Consider the following 22276-nt stretch of genomic DNA (forward strand, 5'->3'; position numbering starts at 1 on the left):
GTCTATTTCTCTGCATGCATGGATATTGGCAGAAGACGGTGACTTAAAGGAGATGAAGAACATCCCTCCTAACTTCCTTCAATGCCACCCAATAATTGCAAGAGAACAAATGGTTGAGGTTTCATTACCCAAGTAACAAAACAATGTCCGACATCCTCTGGCAACTGTTCATATTTTTCCAGCTCCTTTAGGAATATGCTGCAGAGAATAAAAGTAATATATTATGAAGGTGTTTTAAAACATTTTACTAGTGAGATGTGCCAGAAACGGATAAATCTGTGCCCCCTAAAGAATTAACAAAACATGTATCTCTTAACTAGGGAAAGTTATCGTGACTTCAAACAGCTAACCAGTTTAGCCTTCAAACACTTTCTAACCAATTTATTTCTGGGAAAGTGCTAGTGAATTCACTGAGGATATACTTTAGAGATGTAATATTTGGCTGAAAACCTGTTTGGTCTTTTCTGCCTCCTGCTGGGGAGTGAGGGGACTGCGCTCTTGCTGACCCCAGCTTCATCTCACCACAGGCCACGTAAAGGAGCTTCTGCTGCTGCTGCTTTAAAAATATCAAAACAGAATCATGACCTCCTGTGGCCAATGGAAAGTGGAAAGTGCATTTTATTTTGATCGGAACACACTTCTGTTGCTTCTTCAGTTCCCCCTGTCTCTTACTATAAGAGACTAAACAGCACAGGCCAGCAGGCCCATAGCACTGTCAACCCTGAGAAATAACTCACAGGGCACCTGATGGCTTGGCTTCAGAGAAGTTAAGCTTCCTATACAAATGTTTTCAAAGTTTTCCTGATCTTATTTCTGTAGAAGGTAAGTACAAATATAAAGTTAAGTCTGTATTGAACGAGTTTCTAGAATGTCAGTCTTTTTGGAGAAAGACTGATAAGCTTCATTTAAGTGGCAACAAAATCATTGAAATCTGCTGAATTCAATGGGAACGTTTCATTTCTTGTGATGAAGCTTCAGCCTCACATGTGAATTTCAAGAGTAACTGCTCCCAAAGAAAAAGCCACTCACTTATTATGAAATTCGTAGATTTCCTGCATGTTTCCGAAGATGATGAGTTCTTTGTTGACAATGCCAGGTGGGATCTCTTCCACGCCACTGGTCATTTCCCATAGGTAGGTCTGGCCGAGAGGGAAACAGGGGTTAGACAGAAATAAACACCACATTTTCAACAAACAGCTGTTTCTGACATCTGTAAATACAGAGAGTTAATGTATAAGCGAAAGTGTAACTGAGGACTGGACCCTTTTACAAAACAATGAAAAACCCATCTAAAAAGGGCCCTCAGTTGCTGTTAATACTTGAGAAGAGTTCCTATACTTTTCAACTCTAAAATTATTCCCAGTTTCAAATATTGGAATTAACCTACTCTACAAGCACAATAAATATTCCTGATACCACTGAGTATTAGTTGCCAGTCATAATTAGTAGGCACATTTCTCTGAAGCTGCTGTAAAATTCTATACAAAAAGAATGTCAGCCAGGCCATCATGTGATAAACAGAATGGGAGGATTAATGCTGTATTATCTCTGTAATGACTGAAAAACAAACCTAGAACTCCACAGAAGTGCAGAAACACGAGACTGGCTGCTTAAGCATACTTTAAATTTAAAAAAATGGCAGGAAAAAAATTGTGATTATTCTAAGGACCACCAAGAGGTAAGAATAAAATAGCAAGCTTATGCTCAATCTAAATAAATAAGCTAAAAAAAACAAAAAACAAAAAACTTACTTACATCCATACATTCCCGGAGGTCTCTTACATAAGCCTTTTCAGTTTGAATGAGCTCAGCCATTATGAACCTTAAAGAGAGGAAGAGAGGAGTGCAGCTTATTTCACTATCTACTTTTATGGATTTATGAAATACTAGAGAAAGTCTAAAAGTGTTAGTATTAGGGTGATTATTTTGGAGAGGTAAGGCATGAATAGACAGAACAACAGTATCCAGCCACTAATTCAAAGGGGGGAAAAGATTTCTGCAAACATTTTATTGAGGTATACTGCCAGGTCAGGGTTTCTCAACCTGGCACTATGGACATTTGGGGCCAGGTAAGTCTGCTGTGGGCTGTCCTCTGCACTGCAGAGTGCTCAGTGGCTTCCCACTACATGCCAACAGCACTCCCTCCCACTCCCTACTGAGACAACCAAAATGTCCCCTCACGTTGTCAGTGTCCCCAGGGGACAAAATTGCCAATTAAGAACCAATGGATTAGCGTACTCTTTTTTTTTTATTAATATAGAATTTACTACCTGGCAACTTTTAAACACCTAAATTTGTTTCAGATGTGATAAAAACTATTAATTTCCTTTCCTTGGTATCACTATCTATTAATGACAATTTGTCAACTCCACATGAAACAAAGTCACAGGGATAAAAACTAGATGCTGTTTCTGAGCCAGGTGATAAGAGGTCAGTGAGCCCCGTGAAGTCTGTGCTGACATCATAACTAAGCCCAGTGAAGACTCTGCTGACATAACTAAGCCCACTCAGAGCCACAAAAAGCCTGGGTGCCATGTGACTTCAAAGCACACACAGAAGCAAGTGTGTCCAAATGACATTCTCTTCACTTTTTCAATGAATCCTGGTAGATTCTGAAAGATTGGCTTACTCTTTCCTGCGGGCAGATTTCCGCTTCTCTTCATTAAGTTCATGAGCAGCATCTCGAAGCTTCACCTCTGAGCCAGGGATACTGGCTGGAATGATATCTAGCTGGAGACTTTTACTCTGTGGAATAAGAGAGTCAATGAACTCAGTTAATTAAATCAGCAAAGAGGGCGTTAGGAAGAAGATCATGATTTATTCAGCTTGCACAAGGCCATTTACCGATTTGTTGGAATCTGAAGAAATCCCCAGGGCTTTCTCCAAAGAGGTCCTGTACTTCTCCATCCGCAGAGAGAAATCTCTGTACCTCTTATCCACAGCAGTAACACATTTTTTTATCTCTGCCGCATGGGCATGCCCTTTTTCACAAAAGCCATCAGCCAGCTGTATCAATAGCTTCACTCTCTCTTTGGTTTGCTGCAAAAAACAACAGGAAAGTATTGTGAGGCAAATGAACCCGCCTGCCAGAAACCTGAAACATAGTGGCGACTTGCCTCCAACTCAGAGCTCTGAACAGGAGAACTGGCTGGTGGCAGTTTTCTTTCCTCAGCTCTTCCACAATGAATGGCATTTTTATGACCTCAAAGAAGAAATTTAGACGATTTTTCAACAATGTCTTTTTCTGGGAGGTACTTAGTGAAAACACGTAGCATGAATGTGTGAAGGAATGTACTCGAAGAACACCGTCTTCACGATGCTGTTCCTCTCCCCAAAGCCGCTGAGCAAAGACAGCGCCTCGCTCCCTGCATGTTTATTCTTCGTGCCCAACTGGCCCCACAGCTCGTTCAGGGCAAGCAGCCATCTACCTGACTTTTTGGTCTTCCTGAAGAATGTGTGGCCAAGGCTGTCCCCACAGCAGGCACTCCACAAAATTCCTCATGAAGCGCCTCTGCATCATGTTGATTGTTTTTTTAACTCTTAGGAAATGTAGAAGAAAATTCACTAGTCAGGAAATTATCTACATAGAGGTATTGTAAATTTTGTTACCCTGTTTGAGAGCTCACTCTAAAATCATTTCATATGTACATAGAAAAGATCTTTTATTAAGTTAACCATAATTTATTATTTTCCACAGAGATAAGGACAACCATAAAACAAGTTGTATGTACCATTCAGCAACATGACTCAACTCTGACTTCTCAACAGCTCTCTCTCTTCACATTCATTTCCATGGTTATTACAATTAGGCTTCCTTTGCCATTCCCCTGGCGTTTTCAGGTTAAGTGACTTACTCTTCTATGAAACCTCTTTTCTCAGTTAAGCTTTAACTAGAAAATCTTTTTAACGCATATTCAGGAAACAGACTTTATTTAAAAATCTCCAAAAGGAAGAAGGTCAGAGTTAAAGACCAAGATAAATGAACTTAGCTTGTAAAATCAAAGTTCTAAGACATAAATCACTGGGTAACCTGTGAAGTCAGCTGTCAAGGTCCTCCAGATTCTACAAAAATAACCCCAACACCCCAGCCAGCTGCCAGCCACCCAACAGCACCCCCCCGCCCCCATCCCCCAGCTGTGGCTCACCAAGTCATCCTCCCGGCCAGCACCCTCCTTGGGGCCTCTGCACTGGTGCTTCTGCCTGGAATGCCACTCCCTCAGATATCCTTATGGCTCCTTCATGTCTCTGCTCAAATAAAGGCCACTCTCTCAATGGGCCCTCCCTGGACCCCTTACACTACAGCTTGCCTACCTGCCTATTCTTCTGCTCTGGTTTTTCCCATAGCATGCACGGCCTTCTGACAGAGGGTGCAAGTGATTTTTTTTTTTTTTTTTTGAGACGGACTCACGCTGTGTTGCCCAGGCTAGAGTGCAGTGGTGTGATCTCAGCTCACTGCAACCTCTGCCTCCAGGCTGAAGCAATTCCCTGCCTCAGCCTCCTGAGTAGCTGGAATTACAGGCACCTGCCACCAAGCCTGGCTAATTTTTTGGCTAATTTTTTCTTTGTGTGTATTTTTAGTAGAGACAGGGTTTCACCATCTTGGCCAGGCTGGTCTTGAACTCCTGGCTTCATGAGCCACCTGCTTCAGCCTCCCAAAGTGCTGGGATTACAGGCGTGAGCCACCATGCCCGGCCATTGTCTTTCTCCTGTGAGAATGTCACCTTCACAGGCCAGAAATATTTGCTTGTTTTGCTTACTAACATCTCTTATGTTGCTGTAAGAGATCTGTGGAGGGCATTGTAAGCTACCTGTAAGTCCATCTTTAAGGAATTAAGAAAGCTATTTAGTGTTTTAAGTGATGGGAACATAGAAGTGAAGATAAAAAAAGATAATGCAGCTTGCCAAAAGTAAAAAAAAAATTGTTGAGCAACTGAAATGTGTGATAAAAACTAAGTACTGTAAATCTGCTAACCTATGAGCTTTAAAAATATCTCAGTATATTTTTACCTGCATTGGTGTTTTTAAAATACATTCACAGGATTCAAAATTCCAAAGGTAAAAAAGATACAAAGTAAAAACTCTTCTCATTCCATCTTCCCTGTCACCAGTTCAAATACCAGCTTCTTGCTACCACTTCAGAGACATTTTATGTGCATGTACAAGCAAGTGCACACATGTATGTATTTTTCTCCCTCACATTTTTTACATAAAAACTTGCATACAACAAACACTGCTCTGCATTAGTATTTTCTACTGAGCAAATCTTAGTTGTCCTTCCTGATCAGAACTAAAGCCCTCGCCTGTGTTTAGAGCTGTGTAATATTTCACTATATGGATGTGAACTATATGGACATAAGTTAATGTGTCTCTGCCAATAGGTCTCCATGTCGTTTCCAAATTCCATCTACCAAGGCAATAACGCAAGAAATCAATCAGCTGCATGACTGTTGGTTAGACATGTGCCTAAGTGCTGCTGGGGCGACAGGAAGTGCAGTGGGAGCAGACAGGAAGTGCAGTTCCAGCAGGCAGTAAGATGCTGCCAGGGGCCTCTGAGTGTTCCCCCAGCAAAGGAGCCTCATCCATGCGGCAAGGGGTCCAACTTTTTGGTCTCTGCTAATCCACTGGGGGAACTACTCAGTGTAGTTTTGATTTACGCCTTTCTTATATTAAGTAAAGTTGATAATCTCATGGTGAAAGCCATTTATTCCTTTTCTATGACACATGTTTAATATCTTTAGTCCATTTTCTTGGTCTTTTTTTCTTACTGATATCTAAAAGTTCTTTCCTACTGAGAAATCAGTCCTTTATGATATGAGCTGCCTATATATCTTTTCTATTTGATTTTTATCTTTAGATGTTCCTTATGGTGGACTGCCCTGTGGAAAGTTTTACATTTTTTTGTGTAGGTGAAGTTATTAGTTTTTTCTTTCACAGGTTTGGATTTTGTGTCATTTAGACAAATTTCTCCATATGAGGATATAAAAAAAATCCTGTTATTTCTTCTGGTACTATTAGGTTACCATTGCTGATATTTAAATCTTCTTCTGGTATGTATCATGGTATCAAGGTGAGATATAAATTCAACTTAATTTTTTTCCAAAGCCATTTGCCTTGAAAAACATCAATTAAAAAAATTCTTACATCTTTTAAAGTGAGATATTATAAGGATTTTCATTCTTATTCTATTTGTTATCTTTAGCGATTGTTACAGTGCTTAAAAAGCACATAAATATTTTAACTGAACAACCTCATCTGTAGGCATAATCAAGGAACTGGAGAAAAATGGAAGCAAATTGAAGTCTTAAGTCCACAAGCTCAAGAGAGCTTTGCTCATCATGTTCTTAGTCAGAAATTCAATGGTGTTAGACACTTTCTAACAAAGTAAGGCATTTGGCATTGGGGACACCGGTGATTAAAGCTGCAGGAAAACCTTGTGGAAAGAAGGCTGTGGTGTCCTTAACAGCTCAGTAAGGCAATGGCTTCTGGACCTCAGTGTGTGTGCAAAAATCACGTGGTGAGCTCTTCCAATGCTTATCCTCAGGCCTCACTCCTAGACAGCCTATGTCACTACGTTTGGAGGGAGGACAGAAATCTCTCTTAAATAAACACCCACAACCTGGATGCAGGTGGTGCCTGTATGACGCATGGAGAAATGACTGCACTGAGACCTGCAAAGGGACCGAACTGAGTCTCAGTGAGACGGTGATGGGAGGCTCTTGTTTAGCCTTCAAGCTTCATTCCCATTAACACTAAAAGTGTTATAACATTGCCACAAGTGCACTGAGTGACTATCCTTTCAGAGTGAAGAATTCTCTATAGAGCAAAAGAAAAACAGTTTTTTAGAAGATTCTAAGATCAGGTGACAGAAGGCAAGTGAGAGAGCCTCAGCTCATCATGAAAAATCAAAAGGACATCTCCAAACACCAAAGCAGGTGTTTTCTGATTAAAAGAAAGTCAGAAACCAAAGGAAAAGACTGCTAAGAAAAGGAAAGGTGAGGGGTGTTCGTTTCAAAATCTACCAGTTCCTCCTAGTATACCCAATTCATTAAACCCGACAAAATAAACAGTTCTACATATCTGGGAATCAGAAAGGTCATATATCACTCACAATGTTAGATATTTCTTGTATAAAATACAAGAATAAAAATAAGCCTCTCATTGCCCAATGTTTCAATAACTACACACAAAACTCGAGGAAAAGGAATGTTTAGGATCAATGGAAAAATTCTTTCATACATACTTTATTAGTGGAACAGGCTGCCATGTTACTCAATTCCAGACAGGCATGTGCACATCACATTCCCCATGCACAGCCCCCGGGGCAGGGCAGTGAGCAGGCTGTCTGGCTGTACATAACGGCCTGCAGAGTGGGGTGGCGGTGAAAGACGGCAAATCTTAAATCTAGCTCTGAGTGTCGTATGTGATGTTAGCCATTTTCTTAATATCTTTAAAATCAAATGATATTCGAATACACAAACATAGTTCGGGACTACAGGCACACACACCACCATGCCCAGCTAATTAAAAAAAATCCTTTTGTAGAGACAGGGTCTTGCCATCTTGCCCAGACTGGTCTCAAACTCCTGACCTCAAGTGATCCTCACACCTCAGGCTCCCTTGAGCTCAGGAGTCTGAGGATGCACTGAGCCATTATGGTGCCACTGCACACCAGCCTGGGCAACAGAGCAAGATCCCATGTCTAACACACACACACCCTAAATACAGACCATATAATGCACATAACTTATTTAATATCTAAATATTAACAAAAAATGAAAACTGTCCAGCCAGGTGTGTATCTGGAGGATGAAAAGCCACGATCCTTACCTGCAGGGGAGGGTGGGCTGGCCCTCCTTAGTGTTTGCTGTGCCTCTGGGGGCAGCTACTGTCAGGTGGTCCTGTGCCCTGCTCTCCCCCAGTGCTCACCACACCCCCACCCTGGGCCGGGTGTTCTTGCTGCGCCCCCCATGCCTGGTATCTCTGCAGCCCTGTTTGCCTGTGCAAGCCTCCAGGATAGGGGCCGTGTATTCCCAGAGCCCAGCACCTCAGGGCCGAGGGAAAGGAGAGCTTTGGAGACCAAGAGCAGCGGGTGACAAAGAAGAGCAGGAGTCAGCAGTGGTAACAGAAAACATAAACATGGACAAGTAAACACAATACAAAGTAGCTGTCCTCTCGCTAAGTGATTGAGAAATTCCTGTCATGTTTTCAAAGCCAGGGTAGGGGCCACAGGAGATAACCCATCTTGCTACTTTATAGAAACCCTTCTTATTAACCCAAAATATAATCCAGCTTATTTATTTCCCACTCTTACATTTGAAATAATTGTCAGCTTTTCTAAAAACTTGAATCTGTCATCAACCATAGAGGCACTTCAGAACATAACACAAAGGATGTATATTCAAAGGCTTTGAAAACGAAAACCCCACAGGTTGTGATGCTAACTCTACAGGAGTCTCAAAACTGTTGTGAGCTCTCGAAAGGACTCAGCCTCTGCAGGTATAAGCCTTGATTAGGACAACATTCAGGTCAATATGCAGATTCTTATATTTTTCCTCAAAAGTCATATTTACTCACATATACGGCATATGCCATAAAGATAATTCGATTTCATAATTTTTCCCCAGGTGTAGGAAAGAAAACACCCCGAGAATAAAGGCCAACTTGACACCAAATAGTGTTTAACAAAAATAGCAAGTGCTCAGAGAACACCTTAGAAAAGAAAACAGGAGGGGGAATAAAATGCAGAAGGGAATGAGAAGAATAAAGAAGAAAAGGAGAGAGATGGCGGTATTCACAGAAATCAGAGGGACAAAGGACACAGATGAAGGGAGGAGGTGGAGGACACAGAGTGACAGACGTGAGTCGCAAGAGGAAGCATCCCCCAAGTTAATGTGGAACAGCCCATTGGGCTCAGCCCATTTCTCCAGTGACATTTTTGAGAAAGACTCACTTTCGACTCAGAGGCCACGGCACACAGTCCACTCTGAACCCACCTTTGCCGTTATCTGGAACTCCTCGTGCTCTTTCAGGAGCTCCTGGGTGTGCTGTATACTGGAGCCCGTGGAGGTGTGCGTGGAAAGGTAGAACTCGCCATTGTCGTGGATCCATTCCAAAGCCTGGAGCAGGAAGGAATGAACAGAGTCAGAGGGCTAAACATTCCTGACAGAAGCCCAAATCCCCGAGCACCTCATTTAAAGGTCAAATTGCAAACCAAGGCTGACAGCACTGAGAAGCATTCCCTCCCAGAGAGACGAGTTTCTGAAATAAAACTCAAGTCTGGATCACAATTACAAAAGTTTTAAAAAGGATATTCCAGATGGTTATAACTGTGTCACTTACATGGCAACAATAAAAAGTTTGAGTTTCTTAGTTATTCCATGGTGTTTATGTGCCACATTTTCTTTATCCAGTCTATCACTGATGGGCATGTGGACTGGTTCCAAGTCTTTGCTACTGTGAATAGTGCTGCAATAAACATATGTGTGCATGTGTCTTTCTAGCAGAATGATTTATAATCCTTTGGGTATATACCCAGTAATGGGATTGCTTGGTCAAATGGTATTTTTGGTTCTACATCTTTGAGGAATCACCACACTGTTTTCCACAGTGGTTGAACTAATTTACACTCCCACACACACACACAAAAGGTTGAGTTTCTTGTAACCATGAACCTAAAGGTACAATAAAAGTACAATGAAAGAAACCACTACTATAAGCCTTTCTCAAGAAGGGACTAGAGTGCAGAGAGGAGGAAGCAGCTGCCCTGGGGAGTGCCCTGGAGCAAGAGGGGCAAGGGGACAGGCCAGGGTGGCAGTGGGAAGGAGGATGGAGCTGAGACAGCTGGAGGTCTGCACCTCCTGGACCTGGTGCAGGAGCGAGGAGCGAAGGGGGATGCTGGGCACGGGGAAGAGGGAACTGAGAATGCCACACCTAGTCGTTCCTAACAACAAGGAAGACAAGAGGGACACAGGGACAGGGAACTGCAAGTGTAGTTCTGCTTCTGGTAAAGTCGCTGTGGAGCGACATCAAGAACGTAACTGGGATTTATGAATCTGGAGACCAGAAATGGAAGCCTGGGCGGGGAGACAGCACACAGAAAGAGACAGAAGAGGAAAGAGACGAGAATAAGCTGCAAATGAGCCCTGAGAAAGGCAATGGCCAGAGCGGGAGACAGGAAGGACAGAAGCAAGGCCAGGGGCGGACAGCCAGCACATGGGAGGGGCCTGTGCCAAGGCAAGACCAGCGAGAGCTCTAGAGGACAGTCTGCAGAAGCACTGGGTATTCGCTGCATGCTGTGACAGTGAACAGAGGCGAAAGGGCTGGAGGGCAGAGCGGGCAACACCTGCCACAGCACGCACTTCAGGATTTTATTTTTGGTGAATAAGTGGACTTTAGGAAAATGCAACAATACATTCCATTATCTTTCTCTGCTGAGAGAATTATGTGCAATTTTGCTTCTCTGTAGCTGAAGGATTCCTTGTCTTTCAATGGAGAGATAATATGGATATGTAAGAAAAGAACATAAAACCATCTCTAATTAGAAATCCAACTAGACCTCCAATGATCTTGAATGTGGTTGAACTGTCTTTAATAAAATGTTGAGACAAGTATAATTTACCAAATGGGACTGCATGCCACCTGGCTGTTGAACTGGCTATACCTGGAGAGTTGAGGGAGGACAGAAGGGCCAAGGTGGGGCGCCAGACCCCTGGCCTAGGAACCTGGTTCATCCAACTCTGGGAACTCAGCCGTTCTGAGCATGGGCCGCATCCTTCGAGACTTACATTTTCCAAAATGGAACAAAAACTGTTCCTTAAGTGGGAAACCTCTGCTGAGAAAGTTAATTTTTCTTGAGCAAAAAAGCATGTATCCAATGCCTGCTCTGGATCAGCTGCATATTAGGTTGCAAGCTGGATTCAGAAGACGGGTCAGAGCCATGGTCAGGATGTGGGTCAACACCAATTGACGTCACAGTAGGGCCTCTGGTGACTCTAAGGCACCCAGACCAGGGCCTGGCCGCACACAGGTGCTGGGGGAATGCACCTTCTCTTCTGCGCTTCCCTCCAGACGCCCCAAATTCTGGATGAAAGTTATGGATTCTTAAGCTACCATTAAGGCCAAACAAAAGTGAAAGAAATCTCAATGTTTCAGATGGGGTCAGATTTACACTAAAATGATCTTCTCTCCATGACTGATGATACAGGCAGAAGCACTTTATCCCAAAATGATTTAAGAAGGGGATACTCCAAATGTACCCGCTTGATACATCAACATTTTTGACTATAATAAATTATTAGAAATTCTGGGCCAGGCATGGTGGCTCATGCCTATAATCCCAGCACTTTCGGAGGCTGAGGCAGGCAGATCACCTGAGGTCAGGAGTTCAAGACCAGCCTGGCTAACATGGTGAATCCCCATCTTCCACTAAAAATACAAAAATTACCCAGGCATGGTGGTGGGCACCTATAATTTCAGCTACCTGGGAGGCTGAGGCACGAAAATCACTTGAACTCAGGAAGCAGAGGTTGCAGTGAGCCAAGACTGTGCCATTAGACTCCAGCCTCGGCAACAAGAGCAAAACTTTCAAAAAAACTAAAACCAAAAACAAACAAACAAAAAAAAAAAAGAAAAAAATTCTGTCACGTTTCTTACTTAATTTTAGTTTGATTTACTGGAAAAATAAAAACTGTCTTGAAAATATAAATACAGCAATATTAAAAAAAAATCCATTTTATTTACAATTTACATAAGTACAAAACCAAGATTCCCCAATGATTTTTAAATAATCCTCATCATTACTACTTGTACTTTGCTGTCTTTGAGATGAGGTAAAGGCAGTAGGGGAAAGCACACTTGTGGAGGGTCAAAATCACTGACTGTCATGCTTTAATGGGGCCGTGGGGTTTTCTTTTTATAACAGACCTAACTAAAAGGCAACACCGTTTGTCATTAGAAAGTGGTTTTCAAGATGGCAGAAATGTCAAGCCCAGCCTCTCTGTGGAGGGAGGTGTGAGCACGGGGACTTGCGGGGGGCTGGGCACCAGGTGTGCACTGACCTGCTTGGCACTCCTCTCAAAGACCACATACTGCTGACACTGGTCCAGCCGTCTCTTCCTCATGGTCCAATAATGCAATACCCTGTTCTCCCGTTGGAAGAGCTCATTCAAGATATCTGAAGGAAAAAAGAAAACGATGTATGCTGGTGCTTGCAATCAATTAAAACACCCGCAAAATTCCATTCATTTTTATTTAGACTTTTATGCAAATGCATGGCAAGACAGAACAACAATAAATAAAGAAGCGCGCTGCTTTCCTGTCTCTCCGTGAGCATGTCAACCAGAACTGCTCTCATTCCTTCCTCTCTATTTATCATCTTATAATAAAGAGACCACTGGAAACTTAAGGTTAGTCTGTAATACCTCAGGCTGGATGGACTCGTGGGATATGTGTATCTTAAAATATGGATTCAACATAATGCACAATTTTATAATATGCAATTTGACAGTCGCTGAAAAAAATAACATTTTTTTCAAGACTATGAAAACCTTCTGTAGATGGAATTTTACACAGATTAAAGGTTGTATCAAAATGGTGGAGTAATAATCAACAAAGGTGGATTAAAAAAAAAAAAAACCTGAAACACAAAACCATAACCCCTTAGGAGAGGAAAGGACATGAAACGGGGAAGTAGAGAAGCATGAAGCTATAAAGGCAAAAAAAAAAAAAAACCAAAAAAACAACAAAAAAACACCCTTACTACACAAACATTTAAAATGTTATAACCAAACAGAAACTAGTGCACAAAAAAATTTTTCAAGAATTGGGAACGTATAAGACACAGACCTAATTTACTTAGTAGTCAACAGAAAAATGCTGAACAATCCTTTAGAAGAATGAGCAAAGCCTATAAATATGAAGCTCACAATTTAAAAAATACAGTCAACTAAATATACAGGAACACACTTAACCTCAAACAATGAGAACATCTCTCACTGCTTTCCTGGCCGACGGGTAATAGAGTAAGGGGAACAGGTCATCATGATCCTCTTACAGAGGGAGAAAAACTGAGTATGACCCCAGGGAATGATACTGAAAATGAGCATGCATACCTTTTAACCTGGAATTTATCTTTCAGATGAACAGTCCTCACTCAAGTATTCAAAACTGTTTGTACTAAGATATTTGAACACTGAAGCACTGGTTATAACAGTGGAAAATGGGCAGCAATGTATGACCCATAATTGAGGGAGAGGTCAAATCAATTTCAGAAATGCTATACTGGGTATTAAAAAGAAGAGCAGATCTTTAAATTCTGACACAGAAAGATGACTAAGATACATTACTAAGTGAAAGATGCAAATTGCAAGGTATATAGTTCCATTTTTGTAACCATTTAAAAAGTGGGACAGGTGAGTGGAATATATGTTTATATTTCTCGACATATTTACATTTATATTCACAGACAGGTTGCACAAAAGTCTTGACAGTGGTTCCCAGCAGCTAAGGAATTAGGTAACTTATATACATTTGAACACTTTTTGACTTTTTGACACTAAGTCTGTTTTGCTCTACAAGTTTATGAAACAAGCTAAAAACCACTAAAATAGGAAGTTTTCCACAAATACTTACTGAGTTCCTAGCAGGCTGTACTTAGTGATAAGTAAGAATGGAAGAGAAGCATTTATGGCCAGCCTAACAACAGACTCTCTCAATACTACCTCCAAAATGAACTCCCAATTTATTGACTTTTCTCCATCTCTACCATTATCACACCAAATACCACCATATTCTTATGGTGACAATATGGTGTCATCATTTTTGATGGCAATCAAAAATTCTTCAGACATTGCCAACTATCACCCAGGGACCAGTGGTCACGCTGTCATTTTCACTCCACTGAAGAGGTAAACTAGTTTAGTGAAATAAATTAACACTTTGAAATCTGAAGTCTGCTAAAAAAATTAAGCTATCACTTACATGAAAAAATCACACATGAAAATGAATACAAGCCAATGGGTTTTTTTCTAGTCTCTCTTTTCCACGGTCTCTGCCTGAACCATTTCTAATTTTGGGCAAGTGCGCAGCAAACAGTGCTAAGTGCCCTCTTGGATTTGGGGCTTCCTCAAGCTCCTGGTCCTCTGACCATGTGGTCTGAGACTCTTCCTTGCCTGTGCCTTAGGGTAATACTGTCTTTTCTGTCACCATTACTCTTATAGGAACTTAGTGCACCGACTCGAGCAAAAATAAACCTTTCACTCCCAAGTAGGCTCTGAGGGAAAGAGAACACTTTTATTTTAATTCTTCATAGCATCCACCATTAGGATATACAACAGCAAAGGCACAATGAAGATCTAATGAGGGAATAAATGAAACACAGTCTCCCTCTCACACACAAACGTGTGTCAAACTAGCACAACCTAGAAAGGACCACAACATCTTCGATCAGAAATGACAGGACACAACCAACAAATAGAAACAATATTGAGAGATGGGAGAAAGGAAATTACTTTTATAGGACATGAGCCAAGTAAACCAATGATCAGACTTATTCATGTAGAAAAATAATTACTTTTGTGAGTTATACATTAGAAGAAAAAACTCAACAATCAATAAATATGTTTCACTGATAGAGAATTACCGTAGTGTTAACAAAATTATTTTTTGACAGCTAACAGGTGAATCAGATGAGCTGACAGAATATAAGGTAGAAAGTCTTTGTCAATCATATTGTTTTGAAATGTATGAGATGGATGATCATTTGTTAACTGATTATCACAACGTTTTCCCTATAAAACTCAACTTAGGCTGTGTAACCCTGGTCAAAGTAGTTATTTGATTTGTGCCTTAGTTTCTTTATCTGTTTTCCTTTCCATATCATCTTATTACAGTTTAGTACACATTTTCCCAGACCTTTTTCTATGCACTTACATATATATGCACACACACACACAAATATGGTTTTATAGGTTTTTATACTCAAATGATATAAACTATATACTATTATTTTTAATTTGTTTTTATTAACTATGCCTTAGGTACACAAAATTGATAATACTTTATAGTGATAAAATTGGAATGTAATTCTTGACTTGAGCTTTTAAAAATACTTTGCCTATAGGTAACTCTGGTTTTCCTTTCCCCCCTATTTATAATATTTTTCACTTACTTTAACAAAATAGCCAGGGGCAGTAAATATCATCCCGAATCTGCATTTTCTCCCTGTTTATATTCTTTAGCTTGTTCAATAAACTATCAACCTATTCAATATAATATCAGCCTATACATTTAATATTTTATTATTAAACTAAGGTTATTAGTAAGGACTTCATTAACACGAAATGCACATTTGAAATGAAACTGAGATTGAGAGTTCAGAATACATCGTGCAAGCTCCCTCCGTCTCTCGCCAGGGATGCACCGGGCCGCCCCTGGGAAGTCCCAGCTCTACTCACTTTTCACTTGCTGCTCAGGAGCTTTGATGTGTGTCACCATTCCTGGCATGTTCACACTGTTCCTGTGCAGGTATTTCAGGAAGACATCTGCATTCCTCCGAGCAAGGGTGCAAGCCTAAAGCACAATGGAGAGCAATGTGTTGCTAGTTTGACTTCTACAAAACATGTATCTGGAGTACACATCACTTGGCTCTAACATATGTCTTTGCCTAAAACATTTATCTGGCCACCTTCTGGTTTGGCAAATGCATAGGATAAAACCTATTTCAATTAAAAAAAAAATCTCTCTCTCCTGAAGCCCTCACTCTGATGACACCCGCTGCTATGTTCGGCCTTATAGAGAGGCCCATGGGGCAGGGGACGGAGGGCAGCCACTGGCTTATGGTCACAGAGGAAGGGAAGCCCTGTCCCCGTCCAGCCGGGAGAGGTTTGCACACCTGGATCACGGCCTGAGGAGAGACCTTGAGCCACAGAACTCAGCTAGGCTGTGCCTGGATTTCTATACAGGGTAGACAGAAACACTTTCAGTTTTGGGGGGTCGTACAGTCTGTTTCTCCATCACAACTACTCAGACCAACAACCAATGAAAGCAGCCACAGGTGACAGGTAAACTACACTGATGTGGTCTAACTGAGCCCTCATTTCATAGACTGCCAACCCTGGTTGAAACCACTGAGTTTTGGGGTGGTTTGTTACGTGATGTAATTGTGGTAACAGGTAACTGACAATATGTGTTTATGTTTATGCAGCAGGATAAACCAAACCAGTTTCATTCATATATTTTAAAATAAGGGTTTTATATTAAAGGATACAAATATAAAATCAAGAAGGTAAGGAAACAAACCCCTCAATTATATTTGAATTAGAAATATATTATTTCCCATCTTGGCTCTGGAATTAATCTTTTGTTAAGGAGCTCTAGCTCCTCCTAGTGGTAAATGGTATTTAGAGACCACAGTCTAGTCATTCAGGATGATCAGGACTTTTGGGTTGGTCACTGTTTCCAGACTTTTTCAGCAGATGGAGCTAGGCTATCTTTTTTTGCAATTAAGAGAAAAATACATCATCATGAGTCTCTACTGATCCATGTGAAATTTCAAGTTGTCTGATATGGTCTGTCTCTGTGTTCCCACCCGAATGTCATCTGGAATTGTAATCTGAATTGTAATCCCCATGTGTGTAGGTAGGGGGAAAAACCTTGTTGGAGGTGACTAAATCATGGTGGCAGTCTCCCTTGCTGTTCTCGTGACAGTGAGTGAGTCCTCACAAGATCTGATGGTTTTGTGAAGGGCTTTTCCCTGCCTTGCCCCGCACTTCTCTCTTTCTTCCCCTTCCTGTGCCATGAGAAGGAGGACATGTTTGCTTCCCCTTCCACAGTGACTGCAAGTTTTCTGAGGTCTCCCTAGTCCTGCAGAACTGTAAGTCAATTAAACCTCTTTCTTTTATAAATTATCCAGTGTCAGGTATTTCTTCATAGCAGCACTGAGAATGGACTAATATGCTGTCAAACCAAACAAGGAAGATGCTGAAGACTATGAGGGTGACGGCTAGGACAGCTAAGCAAGCTGCCTTGAAAAGGCTCCTATGGATAGGACAAGCTGAATGTCAAAAGATAAGTGACAGTGACTGCTTTGAAACACACCAAATATATTTAAATCCATGATGATACTAAAAAAAGTCATATGTAGAAGTTGCTATGGCAACAATTCATTATCTGAATATGGCAAATAAAGAAAAAGGATCAAGCAAGCATTTACTCTGCCTTTTCTGGGCACACTCTATTTTAGAGTAACCAAATAGCTGCGAGGGAATAATTCTAGCTAATCGAGGCCAAAGGAAATGGTAGAATTAGAGTATCATCATTTTGTAATTCCAAAAAATAGTATCACTGGCTACTAACACCATTAGCTGAAAGGCTAATGGGAAGTACAGAGGATGAACTGCACTCACCATATTTGAGCCACTGATCAATCTCCTTACCAGCCAGCGACAAAAGAGAGGACTACACATTATGTGTCTCCTGTGTAACCCCATAAAAAGTACAAGCACAACTGGCAAGGTTTTCCAAGCACACACACACACACATACACACATGCATGTGCACGTGCACACACACACACACACTCACTCACGCACTCACTCACTCTTGGTCTCTCTTTTTCTCTCTCACCCCCGCTTCTCTTTCCCTCTCTCCCTCTCTCTCTCTTTCAAACCAGCTGTAATCAAGGCTCACAACCTAACAAAAATCTAGAAACTGTAGATGGTACTAAATGACTCCACAGGATGCAATTATCAGTCTGGAATGGGGGAAATGCCACAATCTGAGGAACCAATTTCTTCAATTAATAAATAATAATGAAAAGGGGAGTGCAGTTTAGATTAAAAGTGATTCAAAAGACATACCCAATCAAATCAATATGTGGGCCCTGTTTGAATCTTAATTAAAACCATGTATAAAAAGACATTTATAGGCCAGGTATGGGGGCTCATGTCTGTAATCCCAATACCTTGGGAGGCCAAGGTAGAAGGATCTCTTGAGCCCAGGAGTTTGAGACTAGTCTGGACAACATAAAGAGACCCTGTCACTACAAAAAAAAAAATACAAAAATTAGCCAGGTATGGTGGCAAGTGCCTGTAGTCCCAGGAACTTGGGAGGTGGTGGGACGGTCACTTAACCCAGGCATCTAAGGCTGCCATGAGCTATGATCACACCAGTGCACTCCAGATCTAAGGCTGCCGTGAGCTATGATCACACCAGTGCACTCCAGGCTTGGGTGGCAAAGCAAAACCCCATCTCAAAAAAAACAAAAAGGCCTTTATAGAACAATCAGAAAAATGTTTAACAATGCTGAATTTCAGCTAATTAAAGAATTACTATTAATTTTTAAGATATAATGATATTATATTTGTATTTCTGAAAGGGAGAATTTAATGTTCAAATTCATAAATAAAATGATATATTTAGACCTGTAAATAATCCACTGAAGGTGGATATATGCCCATACGCTGATAATCAGTGAAGCTGGGTGAGGAGTAAAACAAGAGGAGCATCCATGCTCTCTGCTCTTGTCTGTATCTTTAAATTTCCATAATAAAAACACCACAAAATTCTAGTTGAACAAAGGGATCCAAAAAGCCTTGTGATTACAGATGCTCCTTGACTTACCCTGATAAACCCACTGTAAGTTCAAAATATCATAAGTGAAAAATGAGTTTAATGCACCTAATCTACTCAACATCACAGCTTAACTTAGCTTAGTTACCTTAAATGTGCTTGGTTGAAGCCTACAGTTACACTGGCCTACAGTTGGGCAAAATCATGTAAAACAAAGCCTATTTTATAATCCATGTTGACTATCTCATGTAATTGACAGAATGCTACACTGAAAGTAAAGACCAATGGTTGTATAGCATTTGACGTACAGGTTCAGCTGAATGCTCAGTGCACTGGCACCAATGAAACTCAAAAAATCTTAAGTCAAACCATCATGACTTGAGGACCGCCTGTATTTTTGTTGTAATTTTACCTAAATAGCTATCCTTACTGTATGAATGAAATGGCATTCATTTTTCTTTCATACTAAATGGATCCTGGACACTGAGGGGCAAATTATAATGATTCCACCTCGAAATCCTAACAGTGGTCAGCATTTAGTAAACTTAAGCAGCAGGGACATGTTGGGGGCAGGAGCTTTAAAAAGGTGTTGACATAGTTATAATGAATGACTGTGGAAACTGTGATGGTTTTCTCACCCCGGGAGCTTACTTAATAAGTTACCAGATATAATTTTCAAAGAGTTATAATTTATCCTCCCAGGCTACACAATAATTCTGTCAGATGATGGACTTCAGAAAAAAACAAAATCAAAAACAAAAAGTGTTAAGTGTAAGAGGAAACAGTGGTCAGAGAGGTGAGAAGGCTGAAGCAATGAGAGAGGGTAAAGAGGGAAAGCGACCACCACACCACCTTTTAATGGGTCTGGGTGGTGGTAACAAGTAGAACCTCAGAAGTTCTTCGAGGGCCCAAGGATACAACATGGGACATTCAGCAGCAAATGTTCCTAAATGTTTCGACTGCTTTGAAAAATTTAGCTGTTCCAAAGCACATCTGTGACCATGTATGACTAACTGGGACATATATAAAAATAGGACAGAGCACTGTAGTTCCAGCTACTTGGGAGGCTGAGGTGGGAGGATCGCTTAAGCCCAGGAAGTTCAAGGCTTCAGAGAGCCATGATTGCACTACTGCACTCCAGCCTGAGTGACAGACTGGGACCTTTTCTCCAAATTGAAAAAAAAAACAAAACAAAACACAAAGCAGTCTTGAAAAATTCCTCATTTAAAGATTCTCAGAGAGAAAACTCCCAGGTTGGTATGCATGTGACACACTTCTGTTGGAAGCATTTCCTGAGTAGGTATCAGTGACTGCCACCACAAGCCGTGTGGTGCGCCCACCCTGTGTCTACTCCACGCCGTGCTTACACCTCTTCTGAGATGCAATCTTCATTGCCTATGAAGGGATTGAGGAGGCTGAGTTTCCAAAGGAAGATTATTTTAAGCTATAGGTATTTCTTTTCACCAAATCAATCAACCAATCACTCTGTCTCCACAATCACTTGGTATTGTGACTTCCAACCAATCCTTATTTGTGATTTTTAGCTATTTCCCTGTGAAAACTAGAAAGACGGGGCAATCATATATGGAAAAGATTTTAAGGTTTTCTTTCTTCAGTTGACTTCTCACTGATGTAACACTGTCCCTATTAACATTCCACAGCAGGCAAGAGCGGGGGGTAGGGGATCCCTTGGGAAGCGAAGACAGTGCCATGCACACCTGGCAGGCAGATGCTGCCCATACCTTCAGGAATGCCTCCTTCTGCTCCAGGTGCTTGCTGATCATGGGCGTCACATGGTCCGTCTCGGAGTTGGGGCCCAGCTTATCCGCCCCGCCACACCAGTCTTCTTCTCTCTTGTACTCCTGTTCCAGGCTCTCAAGGACGCTGCAGACCTGTGAACAGGAACAGTTTGAGGCTCAGCCTTGGAATCTGCCATTGCCGACTGGTATCTCTGGAAAGCCCTTTCAGTCGGGCTGAGGATGAAGGTGCTGTCAGGAGGATCAAGGCCAAAAGAGGGTCCATGGACCAGGCATGGTGGCTAACGTCTGTAATCCCAGCACTTTGGGAGGCCAAGGCTGGTGGATCACGAGGTCAGGAGTTCGAGACCAACCTGGCCAACATGGTGAAACCCCGTCTCTACTAAAAATACAAAAATTAGCCGGGTGTGATGGCGGGCACCTGTGATTCCAGCTACTCAGGAGGCTGAGGCAAGAGAATTGCTTGAACCTGGGAGGCAGAGGTTGCAGTGAGCCAAGGTTGCACCACTGCACTCCTGCCTGGGTAACAGAGCAAGACTCCATTTCAAAAAAAAAAAAAAAAAAAAAAAAGAAGAAAGAGTCATGGCTCTATCTGGCTGGAGGACAAGTACAAGGTCAAAAGCAGGCAGACCCTTCAGAGCAAGAACAAAACCAAAGCAAATATCCTGTCTCTCTCTGATGTGTTTCAGGTCATATGTTTAAATGGCAAGAAGAGAGGTGTCTTCTTAGCTACGTTCTAGCTTATTATTGACATCGAAGGTAAGCAGGAATAATTTCAATTCCAGAATGGCTTTTCCCTGCCTGACTTGCAAATGACTGGTTCAATAACAAGTGACATGTTAACAATGATTGAGTTGTCCAATAAATTAAGCTCAAAGTATCAGCGGGGAGTTCAAGGAAGGAAACCTCCCCCCGACCTGCTCCGAGGTTTTGTAGAAAGCGACAGAGGCATTGACGAGCTTGAGGCGATCTTCCATCTTGAGCATGAGCTGCTGCCAGTGTGACGCCACCTTCTCGGCACAGTCCCGGATCATGTCCATGTCGTAGTGGTTGGCCTGTAGCATGGCCTCTGCCTTCTGCTGCACCTGCAGTGCGCTCTGATGTGTTTTCTAGAGGCAGAGAAGAAAGGGGAAGGCTTATTTGTCAGGGTGTCCCCACTAACTAGAAAGGAACCAGGATGGCTACAGTCACTCTGTTCTTCATGATTCTGTGGAAACCCCTTCAGCCGATACTCACTAGGATGCTTCTAAAGCACAGCAGACAGTTTAGTAAAAAAGGTTTTATGCCCTGAAACAACTAAGTCTATATTTAAATTAGCTAATGAAGGATGAAACGCATCAAGACCTCCCGAATGGGTCTCAGTTGTAGGGTTCTCAGCCTGAGAAATAGTAGGAAAGACCCTTAACAGCCAAAGAAGTGGCTGAAATGTTCCAAGTTTATTGTTCCTATTGATCCTTCTCAAAATAGCTGCTGGAAGCAAATGAACAAGTAGAGAAAAGGTGGCCAGAGTGAAGGCTTTTTTTTTTCCTTGCAACTTAAACTTTGGACTCTACTGAAAAGTTTTCAAGAACTACCGAATTTAAAAAGGCAAGAGAAAACTAATAAAAAGCTAAGAATGCAACAGCTGTGTTCTCTGGAAGTCAGTGCCATCTGATAAATCTATGCAAATGGCATGGCAAATGCAGCATGATTTTGCTCTTCTGTCCTCATTAGAAGATCCAGGGTGGGCTGAGAGGTCAGCTTCTGTGCAGTGAGGCCTTGGAGCTAAGGGAGGGGGTGGTCATGGAGGGCACAGTCCCTAAGGACACAGATTTAAAAAAAAAAAATAGCAAAACCTTTCATTTCACCTGAAAAAGTACAAATGATCCCATAAAACACTATATACAATATATTCTAATCCTTCACCCAGACACAGTGATTTGTTACTTGCAATTTAATTGCTAGAAATCCCT

At 41.6% G+C, this 22276-nt stretch overlaps 1 protein-coding gene across 6 annotated transcripts in view; it reads right to left on the minus strand.

Annotated features, from left to right (window-relative positions):
* Positions 1–22276, minus strand: part of TRIO (trio Rho guanine nucleotide exchange factor) — a 368044-nt gene that overhangs the window by 117416 nt on the left and 228352 nt on the right. For all 6 annotated transcript variants that reach the window (XM_032279085.1, XM_032279087.1, XM_032279088.1 and 3 more), the window contains exons 17-26: positions 21242–21433; positions 20310–20459; positions 15453–15567; positions 12057–12172; positions 8994–9116; positions 2845–3039; positions 2630–2745; positions 1756–1822; positions 1030–1139; positions 129–198 (exon numbers count right to left, since the gene is read on the minus strand). In XM_032279085.1, coding sequence (XP_032134976.1) covers positions 129–198; positions 1030–1139; positions 1756–1822; positions 2630–2745; positions 2845–3039; positions 8994–9116; positions 12057–12172; positions 15453–15567; positions 20310–20459; positions 21242–21433 — 1254 coding nt within the window. The remainder of the gene's footprint in view (positions 1–128; positions 199–1029; positions 1140–1755; positions 1823–2629; positions 2746–2844; positions 3040–8993; positions 9117–12056; positions 12173–15452; positions 15568–20309; positions 20460–21241; positions 21434–22276) is intronic.

The sequence above is a fragment of the Sapajus apella genome, unplaced genomic scaffold (genome assembly GCF_009761245.1).
Source record: "Sapajus apella isolate SASKATOON/1434 unplaced genomic scaffold, GSC_monkey_1.0 scaffold11, whole genome shotgun sequence".
Lineage (NCBI taxonomy): Eukaryota > Metazoa > Chordata > Mammalia > Primates > Cebidae > Sapajus > Sapajus apella.